We start from the raw sequence: 25,699 nt of genomic DNA, 5'->3' as shown, positions 1-25,699 counted from the left end.
GTAATAGGACAGTAGTAGAAACAGGCAGTTTATAAGGTGGATCAGAGCACTGGTTACCCATAGTCTCCAACATCCCCCAGGTAGCAAGTAAGAACTGTTTCCTAAAAGGGAAATAATTGCCTTCCTGAAGAGCACTACACTCTTGCTCCTAGACTCTTGGGCTTCCACTGTGCTTCTCCTTTGGAAGTCTCTGTGTTCAGAAAGGACCAGACACTGAGAGTGGTGGGCAGCAAACCTGCCTAGGCTGTAGCTGGACCTAGGGAATGGCTAACCTAAAGCAGTGGTTCTCAAGCTGTGGGTCATGATCCCTTTGTGGGGGGTGCTCAACAACCCTTTCATGGGGTCACCTAAGACCATCAGAAAACACAGATATTTACATTACAATTCATAACAGTAGCAAAATTACAGTTATGAAGTAGCAACAAAAATAACTGTATGATTGGGGGGTCCTCACAACATGAGGAACTGTATCAAAGGGTTGCAGCGTTAGGAAGGTTGGGTACCACTGGCCTAGAGGCTGATTTTGGATTGCTAGCTTTTCAAGTCAAGTGATAAGTAAAAATGTCTGTCTACCATATGCCATCTCAGAAACCCACATAACGCAAGGTACTCTCACCCTTCCTTCCTTCCCTCTCTTTACTTTCTTTTCCTCCCCCTTTCTCCTTTCTTTTCAATTTCCTCTTTTGGAACAGCATCTTACCTTAGGTGAACCCAAACGGGCTTAGCCTGCAACTACATAGCCCAGGCTAGCTTCAAACTCAATTCTCCTGTCTCAGCCTCCCAAGTACGTCAATGACATGCATGTACCACTATACCCAGCAGTACCATGCATCTCTAAGTCGCAGAAGAGATGATGTCCCTGTCTAATCTTAGTCACTCCCCAAAAGTCCCACTTCTAAAAACATGGCCAGATGAAATTTCTACCCTCTTCACATCTCACAGTGGGAACTAAGGTTTCAACACATGAACCCTTAGGGATGCACTTAAAACACAGGAGAGGCTTTAGATGACTCACCTTGACCTTTGTACCCCAAGAACACTCAGACCCCAGGGCAGGCAACCAATGATCCCAAGCTACAAATGATGTCTATACTCAAGGAATGAGGATATAAGCCATGGAATTGGGCTGTGCATGTACAGGCTGGGGCTCACAATGAAATAGGGTCTCCACTGAATCCCCATGATCCTTTACTCTAACCAGTAACAATACTATCAGTTACCCCCAAACTAGAGTTAACTTGGAGCACATATTCACGGGTCCTTGGGATTCAGGGCTAATTCCTTTCCAAATATCTGCCACTTGAGAAAATGGCTACATAGGCAAGCGTTCTACACATATCTACTACTACAGTACAGTCATTGAGTGAGGAGCTAAGAACTGCTTCTTGGTTCCTCTTGCCAAACTACTTCTAAGAGCATATAAAGCAGTGCTATTGGGCTGGAGCGATGGCTCAGTAATTAAGAGCACTGGCTGCTCATCCAAAGGTCCTGAGTTCAATTCCCAGCACCCACATAGTGGCTCACAACCATCCATAATGGGGTCTGATGCCCTCTTCAATCTGATGCTCTCTTCCGTCATGCAGGCCTACATGCAATAGAGTACTTACATATAAAAATAAATAAATCTTAAAAAACAAAAAGAGCAAAAAACCCAAGACTATTGCCAGAGGAGTCAATGGAAGATGAACACAGCATGCAAAACCTCAACCCAGCACGGGCCACCTTTTACTGTTTGGCTCTATGCTTCATAAGTCAACCAGCAAAATGCAGAAAACTGCCCTGCAGAGCCTGCAGAGCCTGCTGAGCAGTTGTCACCCAAGGGCTCTGGATTCAGCCTGATCCAGCTTAATAGGGGATACTCAAGGGGAAGGCTTGAAGCAAACAGTTCATTCTACCAACTGAGGACGTTTTAGAACTGGCTCTGCTGTGCTGATGTCTTTGGCTCAGAAGTTCACAGCCTTGGCTTCAAACAGAACCACAAGGTAGATGTCAAAATGTATCAGCATGGCGTGGATCTCTGGATTTTAAAGAGCAACCCAGCGCCAGATGTGATGGTGTAGGCCTGTAATACCAGGAAGATCAGGAGTTCCAGGTTACCCTCAGCTCTAGTACACTGTCTGAGGCTAGCCTGGGCTACATGAGTCCCTGTCTTAAAAAAGGATTTGACTGAAATGTGGAGAATACACAGATTAAAACAAACTATTACCCAGGAAACAGGACATCTTGCCAGGCAGTGGTGGTACATGCCTTTAATTCCAGCACTTGGGAGGCAGAGGCAGGTGGATCTCTGAGTTTGGGGCCAGCCTGGTCTACACAGTGAGTGCTGGGACAATCAGGGCTGTTGACACAGAGAAACCCTGTATCTAAAAACCAACTTCCCTCCCCACCCCCCACATAAAGACATCTCCAATAATCTTCTCCTGCACTGAGCCATGAAGCCACTCGGTGTTCGTGTCTCTCCTTGCAACTCCCAGCTTCCATCTGGCTCAGGTCCATTAGGCCTGCCCTTATCAACCAGCTATGGAAGTCAGGGAGGACCATGAAGCATAAACACGCCCACTGAGGCTATTTCCTAGAGTTGGGAACTTTACACCAGACACCCACCCTCACTGATATGCTGACAATTCCCCTCCCTCATGTGTGAGCTTCTACTGTGCAGGTGGTAAATGACGAAGGGCAAAAATGCGTAAGACGCTGCTGCCTGGTCAAGGTACTTTAATCAAGTTCACGGTCAGCTGCACAGGTGGGATTCCAAGGAAAGCCCTGCACCATCCTGCATGTGCTGGACGTGGTCTCCACTGCTGTCACTTGTAAGGTGTGGAAGGCGGGATCCATTCCTGAATCTTCTTTCTAGTAGTGGAATAAGGGACGTATTGCTCTGGAGTACCAGTCACGTTGAATTTATGGTTTGCCCAGATGAATTTCCGAGCAGTCGGCGGGTGTGTTGTTGGAGGGTCATCAGTCATGCAGTGAAGCCAGCGGTGCCTTAAAGAGGAGAAAGCCAAGTTATGGTCTAAGGTCAGACTGAGTACGCAGACACCCTGACCGACGGCAAGCAGCGCGTGCTAGCTGGCTCTTGCCACCATTGTCACTAAGCCTAATTTAAGGCATCATTCTTTTTCAGGTATACCATTATTACATACAAATAAAGAAAAAAATACTGTCAAATCATTAGTGTTGCTCATAGCATGGATCCTGACTGTGGATGTGAAAATGCCATCTAGAGTTAATTATAAGCGGTGTTAGTATGCGAGCTTAAGGGCTCTTTCTGGATAGTTAGTATGCTTGGGTTAGCCTGGCTCACAAAGCCTCAGTTTGAAATTCATGAGGGTCCTGCTGGAGACAATGGTTTCCGCACATGCCTTCAATTCAAGCTGAGTCTGAATGCCCCGGAATAAACAACTTGTATTAAAGACACTAAATCTAGCTGGGCATGGTGGTCCACGCCTTTAATTGCAGCACTTGGGAGGCAGAGGCAGGAGGATCTCTGTGAGTTCGAGGCCAGCCTGGTCTACAAAGTGAGTCCAGGACAGCCAAGATAACATAGAAAAACTCTGTCTCAAAAAACCAAACAACCAAAAACCCACTAAATCTTGGGCCTGGAGACTTGGCTCAGTGCAAGAACACTTGCCTAGTTCTCTAGCCCTGTGAGGTGGGAGTGGGAGTTGAGGGGACAGAATGATCATGCGAAGCTGGACTCTTTTAATGTGTAATGGGAAACATAACTTTTCTTTTTTTAAAACAAGTTCATCCTAACAGTATGTCGAGAAATTTTTGCCGTCCCCAGTGATGTGACGAACCAGCCCTTCCTCTGGTTGACTTGCACCTGTGGGGGCTAAGAGTCTTCCTGTTTGCTGTGCTCTGTTAGTGAGTTAACATTTGATGTGTGCGAGTGACAGTCTTCCTGGCTCTTATCAGCATCCAGTTGTCTTGGAGGACGTCCAGCTGATTTTAGAATGACATCATCAAACTCTGAAGAAGAGCCTACTGAGACTTGATTCAGATTGCATTTAATGAGTAGCAGTCGCTATGCTGACAAGGTTTGAGTTGGCCATCTTGTAAAACCATGTTTGATTTTTTTTTTAAAGCTTATATCAGCTTCTGTTGGGTAGATGGGGCGGGCAGGATGAAAGCAATTATGATTTAATATCTTTGTTTCCCATCATGCTGATACACTTCAGTATATTTGAGTTAGATTTCCCATTACACATCAAAAAATTTCAGATAGAACTGAGTTGCTTAGAAATACCAACAAGTAACTAATCTAAATAAGTATTTTAGAGACATAAGAAGCATCTAAAATGCCTTAGTAAATGTACAGGTTATTTAAAACATTTACTGGAATCATAAGAAGTTACATGGGCTTTAATAAAAATAAAAATTAAAAGTTTCTTTCAAACTTTATAGGCCATGTATGCTGTATTTAATAGTCTTTCTTGTAGAAATCTGCCTTAAAGAAAGGAGGACACGTGGGCCAAACACTTATGTACAAGGAGGATGTTTATCACAGCTTTATTTATAATAGTGAGAAAATGGAAAGAACAAAGCCAAGAATAAGAGGGAATACTTAAATTATGCATGGCAGAGTCACTAGACCAAACTCTCACTATAAGTTACACTATAGATGATTCTATCACTTGATAAAAACATCTGCCATATTTTATGGTTTGAGACAAGTTGTTTGGTTAATTTTTTAAACACTACTTAGCATATGTACATGGGCATTTTTTCTAAACATTAGAGAAATATTAATTCATTTATTCTTATAACATGAGAAGTGGAGATTATAGATTCAATTTAATAAGCTGGAGATCCTGTGTACAAGACTTCATGGTTTGTCCAAGGTGGCAGAACAAGGACATCAATCATCAAAACAGGGGTTGGGCAGACAACTCAGTGGTCCAGGGTGCTTACGCCTATGGCTGAAGCCCTGAATCCAGTTCCTAGCACCCACTTCAGGCAGCTCACAGCTACCTGTAACCCTAGGTGCAGGTATCTGACATTGTCTGCTGGCTTCTGTAGGTACCTATATACATGGCAGAGACAGACAGAAACACACCTAAACAATACAATTTTGGACCTGGATTTATGGCTCAGTGGTTAAGAGCATGTATTGCTCTTGCAGACGGAGCAGGTGTGGTTCCCAGCACCCAGTTCCAGGTGATCTGATGCCCTAAGCAGGTGCCTGCACGCACCTGGTGCACATAAACTCATGTAAGCACACACGCACACAAAAATGAGTAAAATTAAAAATTTACATATGTTAAAGAATGAAAACAAAAGGACTACGTACATAGAGAAGGAGATCAGAACAATATGTAACAACATGTTAATAGTTATTGTTTCCATCTGGTGGGATAATAGACTATTATGAAATTATAAATAGATTTTAATCACTTTCAGTCTCACTTCGTCCCAAATAAGGTGCCATTTAAAACAAAATTACTTCAAAGTACAAAAATGGTTCTCTCAAGCTACCTTTAATGAATGCTTTCCTAGGTGTTTCACTAATGGTCACACAATGTTGAAGACATCTATTTATCTAATTTCCTACTTGTAATATATTCAGAATGTATTATGGTATGATAACCTATGAATACAATAAAGTTTGTTTTGCTTTGTTTTGTTTTAATTCTGGACATTGGCAACAAAAATGGTTCTAACCCCAGTTACTTCTACGCCCTAGGTATGAAAAAAAAAATTCCATTAACCTTTCTTTGTAAAAGTCAGAATCCTTTTTGGATCCCTGTAACCCCAGCATGGGGGCATACAGGCAGAGGGTTACCACACCAATGCCAGCCTTGGATTGCATAACAATCTTCAGGCCAGCCTGGGCTACATGAAACCTTATCTCAAAACCAAAATAAAAACAGAGCTGGGGGGCAGGAGGGCGCATCTGGAGAGATGGCTCAGGGGTTAAGAGCACTGCCTGCTCTTCCAAAGGTCCTGAGTTCAATTCCCAGCAGCCACATGGTGGCGCACAACTATCTATAATGTGATCGGATGCCCTCTTCTAGCCTGCAGGTGTACATGCAGACAGAACATTGGATACATAATAATAAGTAAATAAATATTTTTAAAAAACAACAACAACAGAGCTTGGTGTGAGGGCACACACCTGTCACACCAGCATTTAGAGACTGAAGCAGGAGAATGGTGAGTTTGTGGCCAGCCTGGGCTACATAACCAGTTCCTGTAATTTTTAAAAAATAGGAGAAAAATCTAATCATCCAGTGTGTAGTTTCCCAGAACATAATCTTTTAGTATTCTGACTTTATGGTCAGAAAAGAAACCTTAAGAGAGATCTATTTTAAGCAAGGTGTGGTGTCACACACCGTTAATGCCAGCACAGGGGAGGCAGAGGCAGGTAGATCTCTCTGGTTCCCTGGCCAACCTGGTCTACAGAGTTCCCAGCCAGCCAGGGCTCCATAGTGAGACTGTCTCAAACAAGAATAGGGCAGAGCACCGGGGAGCTGGCTCAGCAGGTAACAGCACTTCCTGTCCTTGCAGAGGACCCTGTCCTGTTCCCAGCACTCACAGGGAGGCTCACAGCTGCCTGTAATTGCAGGTCCTTTTTCTAGCCTGAGTTAGAAGGTACACTTACATACATGCAGGCAAATCAGTCATATGCACAAAATAAAAAGAAATATTTTTGAAAAACCACAAAGAAATGTTATTTTTGCTTAAAGTACTTAAAAAAAAAAAAAAGATCATCCCGAGTGAGGTAACCCAGACCCAGAAATACAAATATGGTCCTTTGCATATATATTATAGATTCCAGTTTGGTGTTTTTACGAGACTCCTGAGTGTGCAAAACAAGTGGGTGTCAGTGTCTGTTTCTTGAGCTTTTTTCCTTCTGTTGTTTTGGTCTATTCTGATGTGTTAGTTTCTGTTTTATCTTAGATTTCATTCTTATCCCTCAGAAGCCTGTTTATTTTCTAATGAATGACACAAAGGGTGTGGGCCCGGATGGGAGGGGAGGTGGGCAGGGTCTGGGAGCAGTGGAGGGGAAACTGGGAAACTGTAACCAGGACACATCAGATAAGGGTCAAATCCAGTTTCAATAAAAAGAAAAAAAAAGATGCTAGGCAGAGGTGTAGGTCAATAGGGAAAGAATGACAGTGCGAGGGAGTGCAGGCTTCTTCCCAAGGGGCAGTTAGGGAAGCCAACTTCAATAAAGCACATGTGATCCATGGAGGCCTAGAGAGCCAGCCCACATGACCGTCCTGTAGAGGAGGGTGCTCAGTCTACGGCAAAGCCAGAGCAAATGCAGGACAGTGTTCGGAGCTGGAAAGCACTGAGATCACACACGCCTTGTGGACCACGTGAGGAGAGGGGAGCTGTGCTCGCAGGACAGTGTTCGGTGCAAGCATGGAAATGCCAGTAGAGTTAATGCTAATGGCGCCACAGTAACAATAACTTAAAGGGAAGTAAGGCAGGGGACAGTAGCTGACAGATGTCAGAGGAAGATGAGTTGAAATGACCCTTAAGTTTCTGGCTTGAGTAAAAAGAACTGCTTATGTGAACAGAACACTAACTCAATACCCTTTTCACTGTGCATCTGAAAAATTGGAAAAAAATCAAATATATTAAATTTATAGATGTAACCTAACTAAAATGCTTAAAATAATGTAATGAGCTAAATTTGTAAATAGATATAACTGCTTAGGAGAATTTAATCCTTTCCATTAGAGTTTATCAAACATTCATCAAGGAACAAGAGAAAGTGATTAGTCTTTATTTTTATGCAGAAAGTATTCAATTTACTAATCTTGTTATTCTGTTTATGAGCTAAGCCTTGAGGCTTAAGAAGAACTACAGTTTAAGACTTACAGCTGCAATAAATAGGATGTTCATTTTAAATACAAATTGCCATTGTACAAAAGCCCCCAGTTACGGGAACACTCAACTGACAGGCAGATTGTTAGCTGAGAGGCCCGAAATGTCTGAGAATGGGAGAAGGAAAGCATGAACACATACAGGAAATACAAATGCCTATCACTTATCAACACAAACTTTCTCCTAAAGAAAATGCGACCAGCGAACTATCCCCCTTGCTGCGGTTTTTATGGGACAGCAGGAGCAGCTACCCAGGAGGCTGAGGCAAGAGAATCACCAGAGCTCTGAACCCAGGACTCAGAAGCGAGCGAGGCAACACTGCAAGGTCCATCTCTCATTCCTTTAAGACAAAAGCTGACCCGGTATCTGTGGACCTGGTGAGTGAAATGTTAAGGGTGCACGTTCAAACGACAAGGAATTCAGAGTTTAATTCTGGTTGCACCCCTGTCTCTCTGGAATTCCAAGGTTTCTCCAATAGTTGCACCTTCTCATAATCAGGCTTTGATTTGTTTTGTCTTTGCAGAGCTCCAGATTGAATTCAGGGCCACCTGCAGGGAACGCAAATGCTCTACACTGACCACCCATCTTACCTACCTCTCTCCTCCCAGCCCACCGGCCCTCCCGCCCTCCATGTCTTCCATAACCCCTCTTTACCTTTCTCAGAGGTACCAGGCATCATGGAGCCCAGGCTGGTGGGATGCAGCCCAGGCTGACCTTCAACTCCCAATTCTTCTTCCCCGACCTACTACTGAGTACAGGCATGGACACCACAACCCACTCTACTCTTTCTATTTCTGTGAATGGCCTTGCTCACCACTATGGTACCGACCAGAAGGCCCAACCCAAGCAAACACTCCTGACTCTTTTCTGTCTACCCACCTACTCCATGCAATCCCCTTTCTATGACATTGTTCTTTACAAAAAAAATCTAGAACACAGGCCAGGAGGGAGGGAAGGAGAGGGAGGGAGAGAAGGAGAGGGAGGGAGGGAAGGAGAGGGAGGGAGGGAGGGAGGGAAAGAGGGAGAGAATTTCAGTATATAAGGAAGCATAAGGGCTCTACACTGAGGAAAAATACATGTTAGCTAAAAATGAACAGAAGGTGCCACCAAGTGGGGAAACAGAATATATGCAGCAGGCAAAAATCTAAGCAAGCCATTAAACTACAACTTTTAATCAGATCAGAGCTCCAATATACCAAATCACAAACAGGAAATCTACTTCTACTGATTTGAGTGAAAATAATAATTTTACTCTATATGCATGAAATAATCCAATGTTCTAATTCTCCACACTCAGTAACATTTTAACTCTGTCAAGTTCTATGTAGTTATTCATTATTTACCTGGTTTCTACATCTGCAATTCCATGCACAGGCTGACTACCACACCCAGTGAAAAATCAATTTTTGTGCATTACTACCTAGGTAGGGAATGATAGCTAATTTAAAGATAAAACTGAGGAAAAAATAAAGTGGTAAAAAATATGCAATACTTTATACTTAAAAAAATACTTTGAGATTATTCTATACAGGCAATTAAACAAATACAAATTTCTGAAGAAATTAAAATCTTACTGATGATCCATAAGAGGAAAAAAAAGTTGACAGGAAAATGAAACCCCGAATTGTAAAACACTAGTATTCTGCCAGATTGTACTCATTGAGTGCTATAAACTCCCAGAGGGTATATACATCTCATTTCTCACATGACTACACCACCAGAACCTGGCATGTAGTGAGAACCTCAGTTAGTCAAAAAAGTCTGTGAGCAGAGTGCTGTACGAGGCTAGAGACAGCAACATTTCTACCTTCCAGGCTCATGTATTGTGGTTGATCTGGACCGACTATGTATTCCAGTGCTAATTGCTTGTCCCCCAAGATCCTTGCTGTCCTATGAGCAAATTCTAATGTATCCAAAAAGAAGTCTGTGAATGTTGCCTCCCAAATTATCCCTGATTGGATAATCAAGTTGCCTACGGCCCAGACTGGGAGGAAAAGAGGCAGGCAGAGCTAAGATTTGCAGGCTTGGGGGCTGGAGGACCATGAGAGGGAGCAAGAAGAACAGCAGCAGGTCACCATGGTGACCCAGGAGCACATGGCCAAGAGCAGCCTGCTCTGAGGACTGGCCTGATGGAGCACAAACAGCACAATTGGAGCATGTGCAAGTATTTATGGGGATTTCTGATGGGAAGCAGCCAGGATAGCAGTGATTAAAACAAGTGGCATGGATATGTGGCTGGGAGACAAAAGCAGCTTATGGGGTTGGTATCTGCACAGTCCAGTGCAGTAAGGCTTATTAAAAAAATCTATCAGGCTTCTGTGTCTTTTACTTATATAATAGAGGGTTAAAGAATAACTGCCCACTGAATTACCAGCATTAGTTAATATAAATATTTCTATTCCATATGTATTAATAATCATATGAGTCATTATTAATTATTAATAATTATACTACTCCCATGAAGCCCAGTGCCCTTCCCAGTCATCCACAGCACAGGATCACACAGGTGGACCCAGAGGCTGTACTGGCTGCTGGCTACTGAAAGGGAGCAAGGCAAAGCCAAGATCCACAAAGTTCGCTGGTTTCCCAACAAGACTAGGGAAGAGTAAGTGAAACTGACAAGATGACTAAAGGTCTCTGATTCTAACAGAATCCACCGATGCCTCGGAAGACTCTGTCCCAGGTGACATTATGCAGCTGCTGAACAACTGCAAGACTATCTATCAAAGGCTTCCCTGGCAGCTATGACTCAGCATAGAGGACAGGAGTCACACCGCCTGCCAGCTGGGCAGCATCAGATGTTCCTCTCACTGAGCGCCTTGCAGCCGCTCATGCAGGAGACGGCTCACCCAGCCATCCAGGAGCTAAGTTTCTTTACTCCCTAGATGACACAGCACGTACTCAAGGGAGATGAGCGTAGCATCCGGCAGGGGCAGGAGCTGGCCTGTGATTAAAAGCTTCATGCTCCTCAACAGTCAGAGGCACAGACCGTGGCAGAACTCTCATTCCCACAGGAGCATGCCTGGTCCAGGCACAGCAGCACCGAGGCAAGCCCAAGCGCACCTAAACAACAGGCTTTTACGACTGCCCCAAGCCACAGGCAACTTATCAATCAGAGCTCAGTTCCTAGCAATACAGATGATGTAGTCTTACCTGGTGTCTTACCTGGTGTCAGGGAATTCCTGTCTCCAGCACCAATCTACCCTGACTTCCAGTGAGTGTTCTCAACTGCTACTCCTCCAGCCCCAAGTCTGACTACCAAGCCTGCTTCCTCACCCTTTCTGCCTTACCTGCCTTGACGACTGCACAGTAACCCAGGTCAAAGACCTTGAAATAAAAGACCCAACAACAAGAAAGCAAGTAATTTGAATTTTAAAATGAGCAAATGATCTGAGCAGGCTCTTGTTGTTGGAGACAAAGTCTTGCTATGTAGTGTAGGGTGGCCTCGGGCCTTCTAGTCTTCTCTCAGCCTGTGGAGTGCCAGAACTACAGGCGCGTAGCATCATCACACAGGGCTCATCACGGCCCAGCCCCTTAGTGAACACACAGGGCTCATCACGGCCCAGCCCCTTAGTGAACACACAGGGCTCATCACGGCCCAGCCCCTTAGTGAACACACAGGGCTCATCACGGCCCAGCCCCTTAGTGAACACACAGGGCTCATCACGGCCCAGCCCCTTAGTGAACACACAGGGCTCCTCACGGCCCAGCCCCTTAGTGAACACACAGGGCTCCTCACGGCCCAGCCCCTTAGTGAACACACAGGGCTCCTCACGGCCCAGCCCCTTAGTGAACACACAGGGTCCACCACGGCTCAGCCCCTTAATAAACACTTCCTTTGCCTTTAAAAGTTTTACATATGTCTTAGCTTGTTCCTGAAGCTGTGATAAGACACAGCAAAAAGGCACTTTAGGGGCAAAAGGGTCTATTTGGTTCACTACTCCAGGCCTCTGAGACAGCCTCTGTAACCACCTTTCCTGGATCCACCCCCTCATACCACGCTAATTTTTTTTAGAGTAGGGGGTAGGACCAATTGGCTCACTCCTAACAACCTGGAGAGGGCTCTTGCTCTCTCTCCCACTGTTGTCAGGTCAGTGCAAAAGGACCCACCCTGTGAGTGTGGCAGTGTAGCCTTCCCAAGTGAAGACACGACTGCAGAAGCTGCAGATGGTGACTCTGGTGTAGCCCTGTCAAGGTCTGGAGCCCAGGACCCAGATGAAACAGCCAATCGCTTACAGGACAGTGTGAGCCACTTGCTGCTGTGCTAGGCTGCTTGATAACCGGGCCCCGGGACTGATAACTAAACCCACCCTAAACTGCAGCTGCATCACTAGCGTGCTAGCCTAGCACCTCCTGCCAGACAACTGACAGCGCACAGCAGCTTCCTGAGGACTTAGCCTAATGCCTTAACCACTTCCTGGACTCTACATAGCAACCAGAATACAAAAGCCAGGAAGTACGGCCAGGCTAGGGTGGGAGGAAATATGACCACACAGTCATTATAGATATGTATGAAAACATCACGATGAAACTCATTTTTCTATAAGTTAACTTTGAAAAATTACTTTAAAACGTGTGGGCCCATGCTGGCACCTAGCCCAGCAAGGTGAGTCAGAACTTCACGCTAAGAGAGCTGCTCCTACGAACACAGCAACCATGTGTGGGAGTTGGAGGCAGCCTGGGGTAAAGAGGAAGTTCACAATGGGAGGTGGCAGTCTACTGGGGGGACTAGCATGGAAGCACTAACTTGGTTACATACAAAGAATTACTAAGTATAGCAAGGAAAAAGATACCAATGTAGACTGGGAGAGATGAGAATGCAATGTGCAGGATTAGGCAGGGGGCAAGATGGGGGATATGAAACACTACTGGATGCCGTGCCATTCTGTGGGTTCGGCAGCACACTAAGGAAAGTACCAAACTGAGTCACAAGAAGCCTTTTGGCAGACTATGCATATAAAAATTCAGCTTGCCCGATGCTGGCTCCTAGCACACAGGCCCTCAACTACACATGCCCTAATTTATACTTTCTGGCTAAAAGCTGCGCCATCATCTTGAAGCATTTTGCTGTTGAAGTCTTGTCTCTTCTGCAGGCACTCTGCCACTGAGCTACACCCCTAGCCTGCCAGTTTCTCTCCCTTTTCTCTGTGTGTCTGTGTGTCTGTACGCCTGTACATGCGCCTGTGGAACAGTATATGCGAAGACCAGAGGTGGATGCACAGCCTTTATCTTAAACTCACTACCTCAATTTTTGAGGCAGGGTCTCACTGAACCTAGGGCTTGCTGCTTGGTAGGTTGGCCAGTCAGTAAGTCTCTGGGACCCTCTTGACTCCATCTCCCAGTGCTAGGGCGACAGGTGAAGACCACCATGATGGAAGGGGGATCCAAACTGAGGTCCTCATGCTCACACACTAAGCATTTTACCCACGGAGGAGTCATCTCTAGCTCCTGAGTCTTCCATAAGGAATCTGCATGCAGTTACGTGATGCTGTGAGACAGCAGTTTACCCACAGCAGCAGCTCTTGGAGCCACCCCTCTCAACCCATGTTACTGTTTTATCAGCTAAGTTGATGAGATACCCGACATCCTTTGCTATTACCTCAGCTATAGTCACAGCATCGTTGCCAGGAAACACTATCTCAAAGGATCTCTTTCTCAACCCATGAACATCTCTGTATCCAGTAACGTTTTAGCATAAAGTCACAGCAGCATCTCAGGCTTTATTTCTAATTGAGTTCTCTTGTTCATTACTGCTCCCTCTGTTGTCCTGACCCCTCAAAGCCATTTATGAAGGCTGGAGTTGACCCCTTCCCAACTTTTTTCTATGCTGACATTTTTACATCCTCCCATGAGTCATTAATGCTTTTAATGGTATCCAGAATGGTGGCTCCTTTCTGTGTTTTCAATTAACTGCTCACAGCTACCAGAGGAATCCTGTCTGTAGTAGCTATAACTACTGTGTGTATTTTGTAAATCATGTCTTGAAAGTCAGAATTACTCCTTGGTCCAGGGTTTACAGGAGGGATGCGTGTTAGCAGGACTGTAAGCATTAATCCTTGTACAGCTCCCTCGGAGCACTCAGCAATGGTTTCTGTGAGTAGCAATACTGGAGAGGAATCTTTTCTGAGCAGTATGTCTCCACAGTGACATCAGTGAATCAGGTTGTAAACAGAAATGCTGCTGTCTAGGCTTTGCCATTCCATTCACAGATCACAGGTTTTAACACAATTCCTCAGAGCACAGGCTTTTTGGAACAGTAAACAGCGCTGACTTTAGCCTTGAAAAGGAGAGTCACCCTTTGAACCCTGATGCCAGGCACTGATGTCTCAACCCAACTCTAGCTATGAAACTCCTGTGTGGAGGAGTTTTTCCAATATAATGCTGCTTCGTCTACACTGCCGTTTAGCACAGCCACCTTCATCAATTAGCTCAGCTGCATCTTGTGGATAATTTGCCGTGGCTTCTACACTGGTCTCTGCTGCTTCACATGTGACTGTTTCATCACAGAAATGCCTTTTTTCCTTAAGCGTCATGAACCAAGCCCTACTGGCTTTGAACATTTTCCTGTGGCTTCCTTGTCTCTCTGAGCCTTTACAGGAGTGAAGAGCTGTGGAGTCTTAAGGGACAGCCACGCTGCTTGGACGTGATATTGAGAGCATGAGAACACCAGCACTTTCTTGGTATCAGCAGCAAGTCAGCTCTGCCTTTCCTAAAGTTGGCAGGCACTATGGATCACTTTCATTTCCTTCAGGACATTTTCCCTTGAATTCACATCTTAGCTCACTGGCCCAAAAGACCTAGCTTTCATCTCGTCTCAGGAATATGCCCTTTCACCACACCCATCGCCAACCTTTTAGAATGACTTCAATGGCTTTTCAACCACTATCCTGTAATCTTCAGATCCCATTCAAGTTTTATCATCTAGCAAAACTATGACAGCAAAAAGATCAGACTTCATAGCTCTCTGGTTTCCCTCAGACTGGACTGAATTACATGACACTGAAAGGAAGGCATCAGGCTTGCCCTAACCCATCACCCTGCACAGAAATCATTGTTTGCAAAGCTGAGATAGGAACCGTGAGGTGAGCCAGGAGCACTTGGTATCCAAAAGCAAGGAAGCACTCTAAGAAGGACGGGCCATTTCAGAAGCATCCAAAAGGCATTCCAAGTGGCTTCCCAAGGATCAGATGCAGCCTGACTGAAGCAATAAAGGAACCAATTATAGAAACTGATCATAAACTGATTCAAATAGGAACTGATATTTATTATAAATGGAATATGAAATGTAAAATATTGCCTCATAAGATGCTAGTTAATTACAAAGGTAAAATGAGTAATTTCATATTTTAGGAAAAGCCTACCAGACATCTTCATGAACTGACAGAAGTTATACTTAACAATGGGATAAAGTTACACTGGAGGCCATCTGGCAGAGCGCGACAAGGAAAGCATGGTCTTGCATCTGTGACACCCTGGCCAATATGCAGTCTAACCATACTTGTGAGGAAACTGTCACTGTCCAACACCACTCCCATGCGTGTCCCTTTTGCTGCTTTAACAGACTCTCATCTATTCACTTAGTTACTTTTCCTGTGGACTGAACAAAAGGCTCCGCACATCCTAGGCAAGTGCTCTGCTACTGAGCTCTATTCTTGCCTGTGACAAAAACAAAAGCTCTCTGGGGCAGTATGGCTCTTGCATTTGCTCTTTCCTGTTTGTATGTAGTTATTTCGGGCATTCTGCCATAATGCCGAGAGCTAACATTATATAATTTATCTGCCTTAAGTGACTTCACGTCTTATAAAACTTAAATCAATACATATGCATTTTATCCTCTTGATTTGTCTTTCATCAGTTTAGTTCTCCGGTTCAGCCCAAATCCCATGGTATATCCTTGATAACTTCTTGAAGTTGATGTTTCAACTGTGGTTCACGGGAGATGTCCTACTTGCAGTATTACACACAAAGGTACTGAGGCATGATGGGCAGCATTTGGACCTATGAAGTGATTTCAATGCTGGTGATACCTCTGAAAGTCTGAGATTGTTTCCAAAGAATGTTTAAAAGAATTTGTAAACTGGATCACAACCCACCTTACCTTCCAGTGACCGCCAAGGAATTTTAGACAAAGTGAATTGCTTACAGTGTTCTTGGACAGTTACTCATCCCATCCCATTTCTTCCTTCCCTTCTATCCCTCCATCCTGTGGCCAAACTGGACACACCGAGCAGTGTGTGAGAAACACCAGGGCTTCTACAGCTAAGTTCTGTCTGGAACTCCTGCCTCCTCCTAAGGTTCCTAAATTGTCACTTCCTCAAAGATTTCCCTATCCTCTGAATTAAAATAACCTGCCAAGCAGACATGGTGGGCTATGCCTGTAATTCCAGCACCCAGGAAGCTGGGGCAGAGTCATGAGTTTCATGCCTCCTAAACGATACAGTAAGACTGCTTCAAAACAACAATAACAACAACAACAACAACAACAACACACACACACACACACACACACACACACACACACACACACACACACCTGGATTCCCTCATTGTTTTCCATCTCCATATAAACCCCAGCCTCATTGTATCTTCTTTGCTTTCATTGCTTCTCCAAATATACTCAACACACACGTTTTTCAGTCATAAGAGCATGCACTTGCTTTATTCACTGTTCTATCTGTGTAGTACCTACAGTAGTTAATAAGCACGGGATACGCAATAAACAGTCGATCACAGAGAGATGATTAAGGTGCATCTACTCATCATATGGTATGTGCATAATGGCACCTGGTGTCTAATTAAAGACAAACTCACCTTCGCTTTTACTTTGTTGCATTAGGCAGGAGTTCACTCTGTGCCCCAGGTTGGTCTTGAATTCATGATCACCCAGCCTCCGCCTCTGGAGTGCTGAGATTACAGGCAGAAACTATTCCATCTGTGTCCTACCACAGATTTACATATGAAAGGGACTGAGACTTCCACAATACACAGCATTTAGCAAAGTGAGGTCTTAAGAAACAAACACAGCTGAGCCTGTCCAAGACCACTTCACCCCCATAAAAAGATGAGTCATCAAAGTGCTCTTCTACCCCACCCCACAGACACTCAGCCTCCTGTCTTCGATAGCCCTCAGTCACCTGTGGAGACATCCTGTCTTCTCCAGCTCAGAGTTCTTGTGCAGTGATCTCAGAACACATGATCATATAAAAGGATGCTTGGAGCCGGGCGTGGTGGCGCACGCCTTTAATCCCAGCACTCGGGAGGCAGAGGCAGGCGGATCGCTGTGAGTTCAAGGCCAGCCTGGTCTACAAAGTGAGTCCAGGACAGTCAAGGCTACACAGAGAAACCCTGTCTCGAAAAACCAAAAAAAAATTAAAATTAAAATTAAAATAAATAAATAAATAAATAAAAGGATGCTTGGGCATGGCGGGGGGGGGGGGGGGGGGAGCTGGAGAGATGGTTCAGAGGTTAAGGGCATTGACTGTTCCTCCAGAGGTCCTGAGTTCAATTCCCAGCAACCAAATGATGGCTCACAACCATCTACAATGTGCTCTGATGCCCTCTTCTGGCCTGCAGGTGTACATGCAGACAGGGCATTGTATTTGTAATAATAAATAAAGAAATCTTTTAAAAAAAATAATAAAAGGATGCTTGGCTGAACAGGACTTTTATCTCTCTAGAATTTTAACTCCTCATTTCAAATATTTTAAACTGGCACTCCTACCCCCCAATTTCCCAGCTCTCAAGATGCTGACCCCAAGCACAAATATTAATATCTAAAAGAAACAGATGTCAATCTCAACACAACGGTGCACAAGCCTCCCATGACCACCTAGGGAGCAACTCCATGAACAAATCAGCAAAAGCTAGGTGGTCCCTCAGTTAGTAAGCCCAATGCTTCACCTTGAGGCTGTGGGCTCAGAGTCCTTTACCAAGTGAACTGCTTTATCCAGAAACTGCAGCTCTAGGGCTCACCTCACATCACAGCACTAAGCCAGAATCTATCACTATAGTGACAATTTTGGAATTTTGGTTTCTTTAAAAAACACAGAAATAAGAGCTAGGTGTGGTGGTGCACTCCTTCAATCCCAGCACTCAGGAGGCAGAGGCAGGCGGATCTCTGTGAGTTCGAGGCCAGCCAGGTCTACAAAGTGAGTCTAGGACAGCCAAGGCTAACACAGAGAGACCCTGTCTCAAAAAACAAACAATAACAACACAGAAACATTATAAAACTGTGCTTTTGTTTTAATCCCACGTGTGGGGATGTGGGACTTCTTCGGACCGTCTGCAGCAGCTGACTACGATTTGTCTCGTGCTCTAGCAGTAGCATAGTTTTGCTAGTCGCAGATCATTTCTGTGATTGTATAAATGCTGGCATCCCTCCTACCCCCGCCAGTAGGCACAGCTGGTGGTTGGTGGTCATTCAGGGGGGTTGGTTGCAGTTTCTTAGTAGTCGTGCTCACAGAAGAAACACAAGGAAAGGAATTGGATCCAGGGATCGCTCTTTCTCTCTCCCCTCTACACTTTCTTGCCTATCTAGTGTTAGGGGATAAAACCAGGAGGATAAAAAGTGGAAAAAGGAACCCACAAAGTAACAAAGACCAGCTACATGCCACCTCCGAGCCCCTGCAGCTTTACCACGGACACTGTGAACCAGTAACTTCCTGCAACAGCAGCAGCGTTCCCAGTTACTTCATGTATTGGCTGAGGCAAAACACTACTTATGGGTAAAAGACCTTGGAAGCCTATTTTCCCTGACCAACATCATTTAAAAACTGTTTATCCAATCAAGTGGGCTTTTTATTTTTAATAAAATTAAAGACTGAATATATGAATAAAATGTTAACTCATCTCTGTTACCTTAGTACTCAGGAAGCTGAGGCAGGAGGATCACTATGAGTGCCAGGCCTGCCTAGGTCACAGAGTGAAGCCCCGATCCAGTAAAGAAACAAATGACTCCCTGTCTTAGTTGATTACCCACACTTTAAAGTGCTTGGGGCCAGCCGTGCCTACTGTATTAGGCTGTGTAGACATAGATCACTTCCTTCACCAGGGAACTTTCTATCAGGTATACTTAAATTGCTATAAAAAAATTAATGTTAGAAAAACAAGAACTCTCACAATGAAATTCAAATGTATTCTTTTAGAAAAAACTATTATGTGGAAATCCTGCGTAGGATTCTCACCTAAGGGCACCAGGGAGAGCTGAGTGGGGCTGCCGCCCTCTGGCGGGGTCTGTTTGCAGCTCAAGGCAGAGTACAGCACTCCCTCTTCTGTTTCATGTTTGCATGTCACCTACTGACGTCACAGGCCTGGTTTCCAAGAGTCTTTACAACTGAAGAGTGTCATGTGCAATAATCCCAGTTCCTCTTGAACAGACCCCCACACTACGATAGTGGCCAGGTTCAAGTAAAGTAAAATGTCACAGCCAACCCCGTGCATACACTTCTGGCGTTCTACTTGTTGCTATTTCCCAGCACTAGGAACTGAAGGTAGGGCCTTAGTGCTGGCTGAGTGCTCTGCCATTGAGCCATTGCCCAGCCTTCTTGCCCAGGCTTGTGTTGTTCTTCTGCCTCGGCCTCCTACGTAGACAGAACCCCAAACTTGTACCACTACAGCCAGAAATATCTGTGGTTTTGCTTTTTAAATTTTCTTAGATGAAAATTTCTAGACCAACTGGAAAGGATTTTCTGAGTTTGTTATTTCAAGAATAAAAAAAAAAAGACGATAAGCAATTTGGTGTAAAATATACAAATTTATGGAATATATATAAATATATAAAGTGAGATTATTTATATAAAGTGGGAACATTTAAATTTTTGTATTTGTTTCAAAACATGCATATTATGAAACCACACAGGATTTAGAGACTTGAGGAATTTTAGGGCTATCATTGTACAGATGAGTAAACCAAGCCCTAAAGACGTTGAGGGACATGCCTGAATTCAAACTGCTAGGGAAGGCCAGAGCCAGCTTTCTTTGTACCGTTCCCTTCTCTAACGTGGGTGGTATGGTGGCTTGCTGTTTTCCCCAGATTACCACACCACCTACATATATATTACACACACACACACACACACACACACACACACACACACACACACACCTCACACCTTCAGGAAAAGGTGCTCAGTGTCTTCTAAGATTGGGTCTCAGGGCAATATGGCTTTGGCTTGTTTTCTCTCAAAGCCCTCACCTGCAGAACCACAGGCATGAAGGTGTGCCAACCACGGCCAAGCTGTGCTCCCAGCAGATAGCTAGACTAACTGCCAGCTGCTAAATGAAGTCTTCAGGCGAGTCTAGAATTCTGAGGCCCCAGACATCCCAGAGCAGTGACAAGCCACCTTGTTTTGCCTAGAACCCCTGACCCACAAAAAGTATGAAAAGAGCCAATGATTGCAATTTTAAGCCACTTGACCTGGGGAGTAACTTGTAGCTGTGCCCGAGGCAGGCTCTTATCATTAGTAACTAGGCAACAGGCACCTCTATTGTGAAATAAATACTGCCCCTCAAATCAACCCCATGCTGACTTAGCTTACCATTCAGGAGGCACCATGCTTCCATCCATATTCCAGAACGTGTTTGTGCCGTTCATTTCAGTGGTGTACATGACCCACCGGTGACGGCCTGGGCGGAAGAAGTGAGTGAACAGTGAAGATCACTTTCAAAGCACACGCACATATCACCAAGAAGACAGGACCGTTTTGTTCAGACACAACAGTGATGCCCGAAGGACGGCAGCCTTCGGCACGGGGAAGCAGGCTTCATCACAGGGCAGGGATTGAGCTGGGCTTGGCTCAACACCTTTGCACAGTAGAGAATCCTTGTTTCTTCCCAACACCCTGACACTGGTGTGGTCCTGTCTGCCCAGGGCAGTCACAGGTAAGAAAGTTCTTCAGAGATCAGAGCAAAAATGCACTCATAACTCCACACATTAATTCTAGGTTTCTAAAGAAATTAAAACCACACAAGGAACACTGATGTTTTGGGAATGTGTTGAGTTTTATATACTAGGCGAGTATTTGAATTGATGGTCAGGTAGGAGGACAGTTCACGGCATCAAAGTAGTATGGCTGTGTCACTGTACTTAACAGAAATTGGTGAAATGAGCTGGGTGGCCTATTTATGTTTCCAGGGTGGGGGAAAACAGTCAGGAAAGTGCTAACCTTGCAAGCACAGGGAGCTGAGTTTCAGCCCCAGAGCTCACATTAGATCAAAGTCAGCACATACATGTAGGCCTGGTGGCAGGTGCATATGGTACCAGCTCAGTCAGAGACAGATGAGCACCTAGGACAAACTGGCCAGCTGGCCTAGCCTACTTGGTGAGTTCCAGGCCAGTGAAAGGAAAAACCGTGAAGGTGGATGGTGCCGAGGAAGGATACCCAAGGCTGTCCTCTGGCCTACACAGCCACACACTCCACATACTATACACACATGCACCGAAAATAGCACACAGATACACACATACTACACACCCCCACATACCACACATATACATCCAACAGAGTGTACACGTTGGTATCTACTCTCTCTGTTCATTCTGTGTCACGGTGTTGAGGAGAAGCAAGGATTCTCCACTGTGAAAAGGCTGTGAACCCAACTGCCAGCACATACATGCAAAAACACTCTACAGAAATCATATATTACACATAAACATACACCCAACATAGTACATACACACTGCACACTTTACACAGCAAAATATACCCAACATAGTATACACACACTACACACATATCATACAGATACACCCAACATCACACACACACACACACACACACACACACACACACACGCTCACATTAGGGTTTCCATTAGGTCCACTGTCAGGACAGCTGAATTCAAGATCAGACTGACTGGCACAAAAAACATTACAAAAAAAGAGAAGAATGAATAACTAAACGTGAACTATAATCCAGCAAGACAGGGAACTGTCAAGATTGAAGGAATGCACCATGGGAAAGGTTTCATAAACTACACTTGGCAACACATTTATACTATGACAGAGCTGATCCTTAGCAATCTCAAATAAGATACAAACAAACAAACATACATACATACATACATACATACATACATACATACATACACACACAATGTTGAAAGTCAGGGATGGAGAGATGGCTCAGCAGTGAAGGTACTTGCTGCTCTTCCAAAAGACTTGGGTGCAGTTTCCAATACCCACACAAATGGTTCGCAGTCATCTATAATTTCAATTCAAGGGATCTGATGCCTTCATGGACACCAGGCATGCATATGACATATAGATACACATGCAGACAAAACATTCATACCCACAAAATAAAACAAATAAAGCTAAAAAACTTAATTTTGTGTTGAGAGTTCATGTTCACGCTTGGCAACTCCACTTCTAGGAATTTGTTTTTAGAGTATTTCTTTCTTTCTTTCTTTAATGTATATGAATGTTCTGTTTTTGTATATACCAGAAGAGAGAATCAGATTCCATTATGGATGGTTGTGAGCCACCATGTGGTTGCTGGGTATTGAACTCAGGACCTCTGGAAGAGCAGCCAGTGCTCTTAACCGCTAAGCCATCTCTCAGTCCTTATTTACACATTTATTTAAAGATCAATTTTTCAAGTGTTATGTGTATGAGTGTTTTGCCTGCATGTATGTATGTGCACCACATGTGTGCCTGGTGCCCTTGGAGGCCAGGAGAGGGCATCAGATTCCCCTGGAACTGGAGTTAACAGGTAGCTGTGAGCTACCATGTGGTAAACTGAACCCCAGTCCTCTGCAAGAGCAGCAACTGCTCTTAACCACAGAGCTATTTCTCTAGCCCCCATTAAAAAGTTTTTAAAATATACATAAAGTAAAGTATTAAGACAGAAGCAAGGGGCTGGAGAGATAGCTTAGAGGTTAAGAGCATCGTCTGCTCTTCCAAAGCTCCCGAGTTCGATTACCAGCAACCACATGGTGGCTCACAACCACCTGTAATGAGATCTGGTGCCTTCTTGTGGTGGGCAGGCACACGTGTGGCCAGAATACTGTGTAAATAATAAATAAATCTTAAAAAAAAAAAAGGTCTAAAATAGAAGCAAGATTACAGGGCCCAATGAGATGGTAGCCAGGAAAGGTGCATTTAGCCAAGTGTGAGGGCCTCAGTTCAATCACTGCATCCTACACTGTGGAAGGAGAACTGCTGACTCCCAAAGTTGTCCTCTGACACATGTACACCACCCCACTCAAACACCCACACATAAAGCTAAGTAAGTAAGTAAATGTGACTGAAAACTTTTAGAAGAAAGAAACACAGGGGTTGGGGATTTAGCTCAGTGGTAGAGTGCTTGCCTAGCAAGTGCAAGGCCCTGGGTTCGGTCCTCAGCTCTGGGAAACAAAAAGGAAGGAAGGAAGGAAGGAAAGAAAAAAGAAATACAGAAAAATCACAACAGAAGGAGCTTTTCACCTTTTTTTCTTTTTTACCCTTGTACTGTAATATGTGTTGGGCTAGGGTCTTGGGCACATAAGGAAAGTTCTATCACTGAACCACTTAATAGTCTCAGCTCAGCTTTCACTTTTTACTCTATGTACTAACTTTTAATATTTACAATACTACTATCTGTCACCTTAATAATTAGCAAAAATGAAGATACTTATAGGTTAGTGTGAGAACAGAAGAAAGAAAGAAGAGAAAGTTAGTTAATTCCTAACACAAAATAATGAGTTAAAGAGAACCTCCTTGGGGGCTCTATCACCATTTGTGTGATATGATTAGGTCTCTTTGGTTGGGAAAAAAAAAATGGCTGCTTCATCTCTAAAAACCAGTTTTTAGATAATTTCTTTTTGGTTTTTGCTTTTTCTTTCTTTCTCTCTCCTCCTCCTTTTTTTTTCATTTGAGATAGGGTTTCTCTCTGTAGCCTGGGCTGTCCTGGGTAGCCTCAAACCTTTGGCAATTAATTCTCTTGCCACTGCCTCCAGAGTGCTAGGATCACAGAAGCCACAATGCCCAGCCCAGATAATTTCTTACAATCTGACCCAAACCTAAGTTCTGTGGTTTGTGTTTAAAATGTTATGGCTAAAGAATAAGATGTAAACCTCTGGGAGTACCACTTGCAGCCATGTAAATGTGGCTTACATACAACTATGGAATAGCTTTAGCTGATAGATGTCTTGGTTTCTTCACCTGAAAGATACAGCATAGGGTTGACTAAAGAGCATACTTTAAGAATAACTCCTGGGGGCTGGAGAGATGGCTCAGAGGTTAAGAGCACTGGCTGCTCTTCCAAAGGTCCTGAGTTCAATTCCCAGCAACCACATGGTGGCTCACAACCATCTATAATGTGATCTGATGCCCTCTTCTTTTGGCATGTAGCTGTACATGCAAGCAGAGCACTGTATACATAATAATAAATAAATCTTGAAAAATAAAAAAGAATAACTCCCAGCCAGGCAGTGGTGGCACACGCCTTTAATCCCAGCAATTGGGAAGTAGAGGCAGGCGGATCATGAGTTTGAGGCCAGCCTAGTCTACAAAGTGAGTCTAGGACATTTACACAGAGAAACCCTGTCTTGAAAAGCCAAAAAACCAAAACAAACAAACAAACAGAGAATAACTCCAGTCACCAGGCTTGGTGGCAGGAGCCCAAACTAGCTACACCATCACATCTGCCCACCTTTTAAATTTTCTAATGAGTTTTCCTTTCCAAGCACTTTGTATCAGCTCATGCATGGCGTGAAAAATAGACTCAAAATCCCAACCCCAATCCAATTATTTATATTAAAAAAAAAATACTGTACTCACCAAAAAATTGCTTATTGTCCTCGTAGTATTTGTTTCCATATTTGTCTTCTCCCACCAACGTGCCAACCTTTATATCATTTGCCCTGTAAATACACGGGGGTGGGGGTGGGGGGTGGGGGTGGGGGAGGTGGGATTCTTTGAATGATTCACGGTCCAAGACACAACAGCCATAAAGTGAGAGAAACCATCTACTGCTGCAAAGACTCAAGAATGAAAAGGCTGGGGGTGATCGCTGGGCGTACACCTCTAGCCTTCAGCTGAAGGCTCTTGCCACTCAGCGCTCAAGAATCAACTTTTCCAGCTGAGAGCTCTCAAGTCTCCCGTGTTGCCCCGGCAGCAGACAGGTGTGGGTCACACGAACCAACGCAACTGACTTACACTACATCTAAAACACTATCTTCAAGCCACAGTCCACGACTATCTACTACCCGCACCCAGAGACACTAGTTGGCAAAATCTTCAGGGAGTCAACAAGTATGTCATCTTCGTATTACGAACGGCCCCTGGATTTCTCAGTCCACTAAGGGTCTCCCTGCAGTTGCTGCTGCTTGTGGGGTTAACAGGACTGAGAACGAGGATTAGGCTCGCCTCCTTCAACTTCTTACTGCACGACAGGGCAGCGGAAAGCTTCCCCAAGGTCATCAGGGAGGCGTCTGCTCGGCCTCAACACCCCAGGACTCGGGGCCGGTGCAGCCCAGCTGCCCTAACTTGTGTGCTCCATCGCCAGGGGCTGACCCGGGCCCAGAGACTTGTGTCCAAGGAACTCAACACCGGGACTGAACCTGTCTGTCGTCCTTGACGGGAATCGTGTCTCTCCAAGGTGATCTAACCTAGACCCCTTCCCAGGAGAGCAGCCAGCGCAGGTCAGTCCCCAGAGACCCAGAGGCTAGCTCTGGCCTCCTACCTGAAAAACACCTGCAGGAGGCCAAGCAGGCCGCCGTGGCCGGTGATCTGCTGCAGTCCGCGCTTCAGGACCGCCACCAGCTCCGCCATGTTTCCCTGCATGGCCCGCCCTCTCCGTGGCCCGGCGAAAACCCGCCGGGCGGAAAACTGCCTCTCAAGCGCAAGCAACCGCCGGTTGGAGGTTCCTCGGCAAGAGGA

At 44.8% G+C, this 25,699-nt stretch overlaps 1 protein-coding gene across 1 annotated transcript; it reads right to left on the bottom strand.

Moving 5' to 3' along the window:
* Positions 1-2,698: 2,698 nt before the first annotated feature.
* Positions 2,699-25,699, bottom strand: NDUFA12 (NADH:ubiquinone oxidoreductase subunit A12). Its single transcript, XM_084795118.1, has 4 exons — positions 25,503-25,699; positions 24,599-24,681; positions 20,376-20,463; positions 2,699-2,985 (listed from the first exon to the last, which is right to left on the bottom strand). The coding sequence occupies exons 1-4, from the start codon at positions 25,601-25,603 to the stop codon at positions 2,805-2,807; spliced, it is 453 nt and encodes a 150-aa protein (XP_084651244.1). The 5' UTR covers positions 25,604-25,699; the 3' UTR covers positions 2,699-2,804.

This window comes from Acomys minous, assembly GCF_964271855.1.
Source record: "Acomys minous genome assembly, chromosome: 9".
In the NCBI taxonomy this organism is placed as follows: domain Eukaryota; kingdom Metazoa; phylum Chordata; class Mammalia; order Rodentia; family Muridae; genus Acomys; species Acomys minous.
The sequence above is the reverse complement of the archived record's forward strand: the minus strand, read 5'-3'. Positions and strand labels throughout refer to the sequence as shown.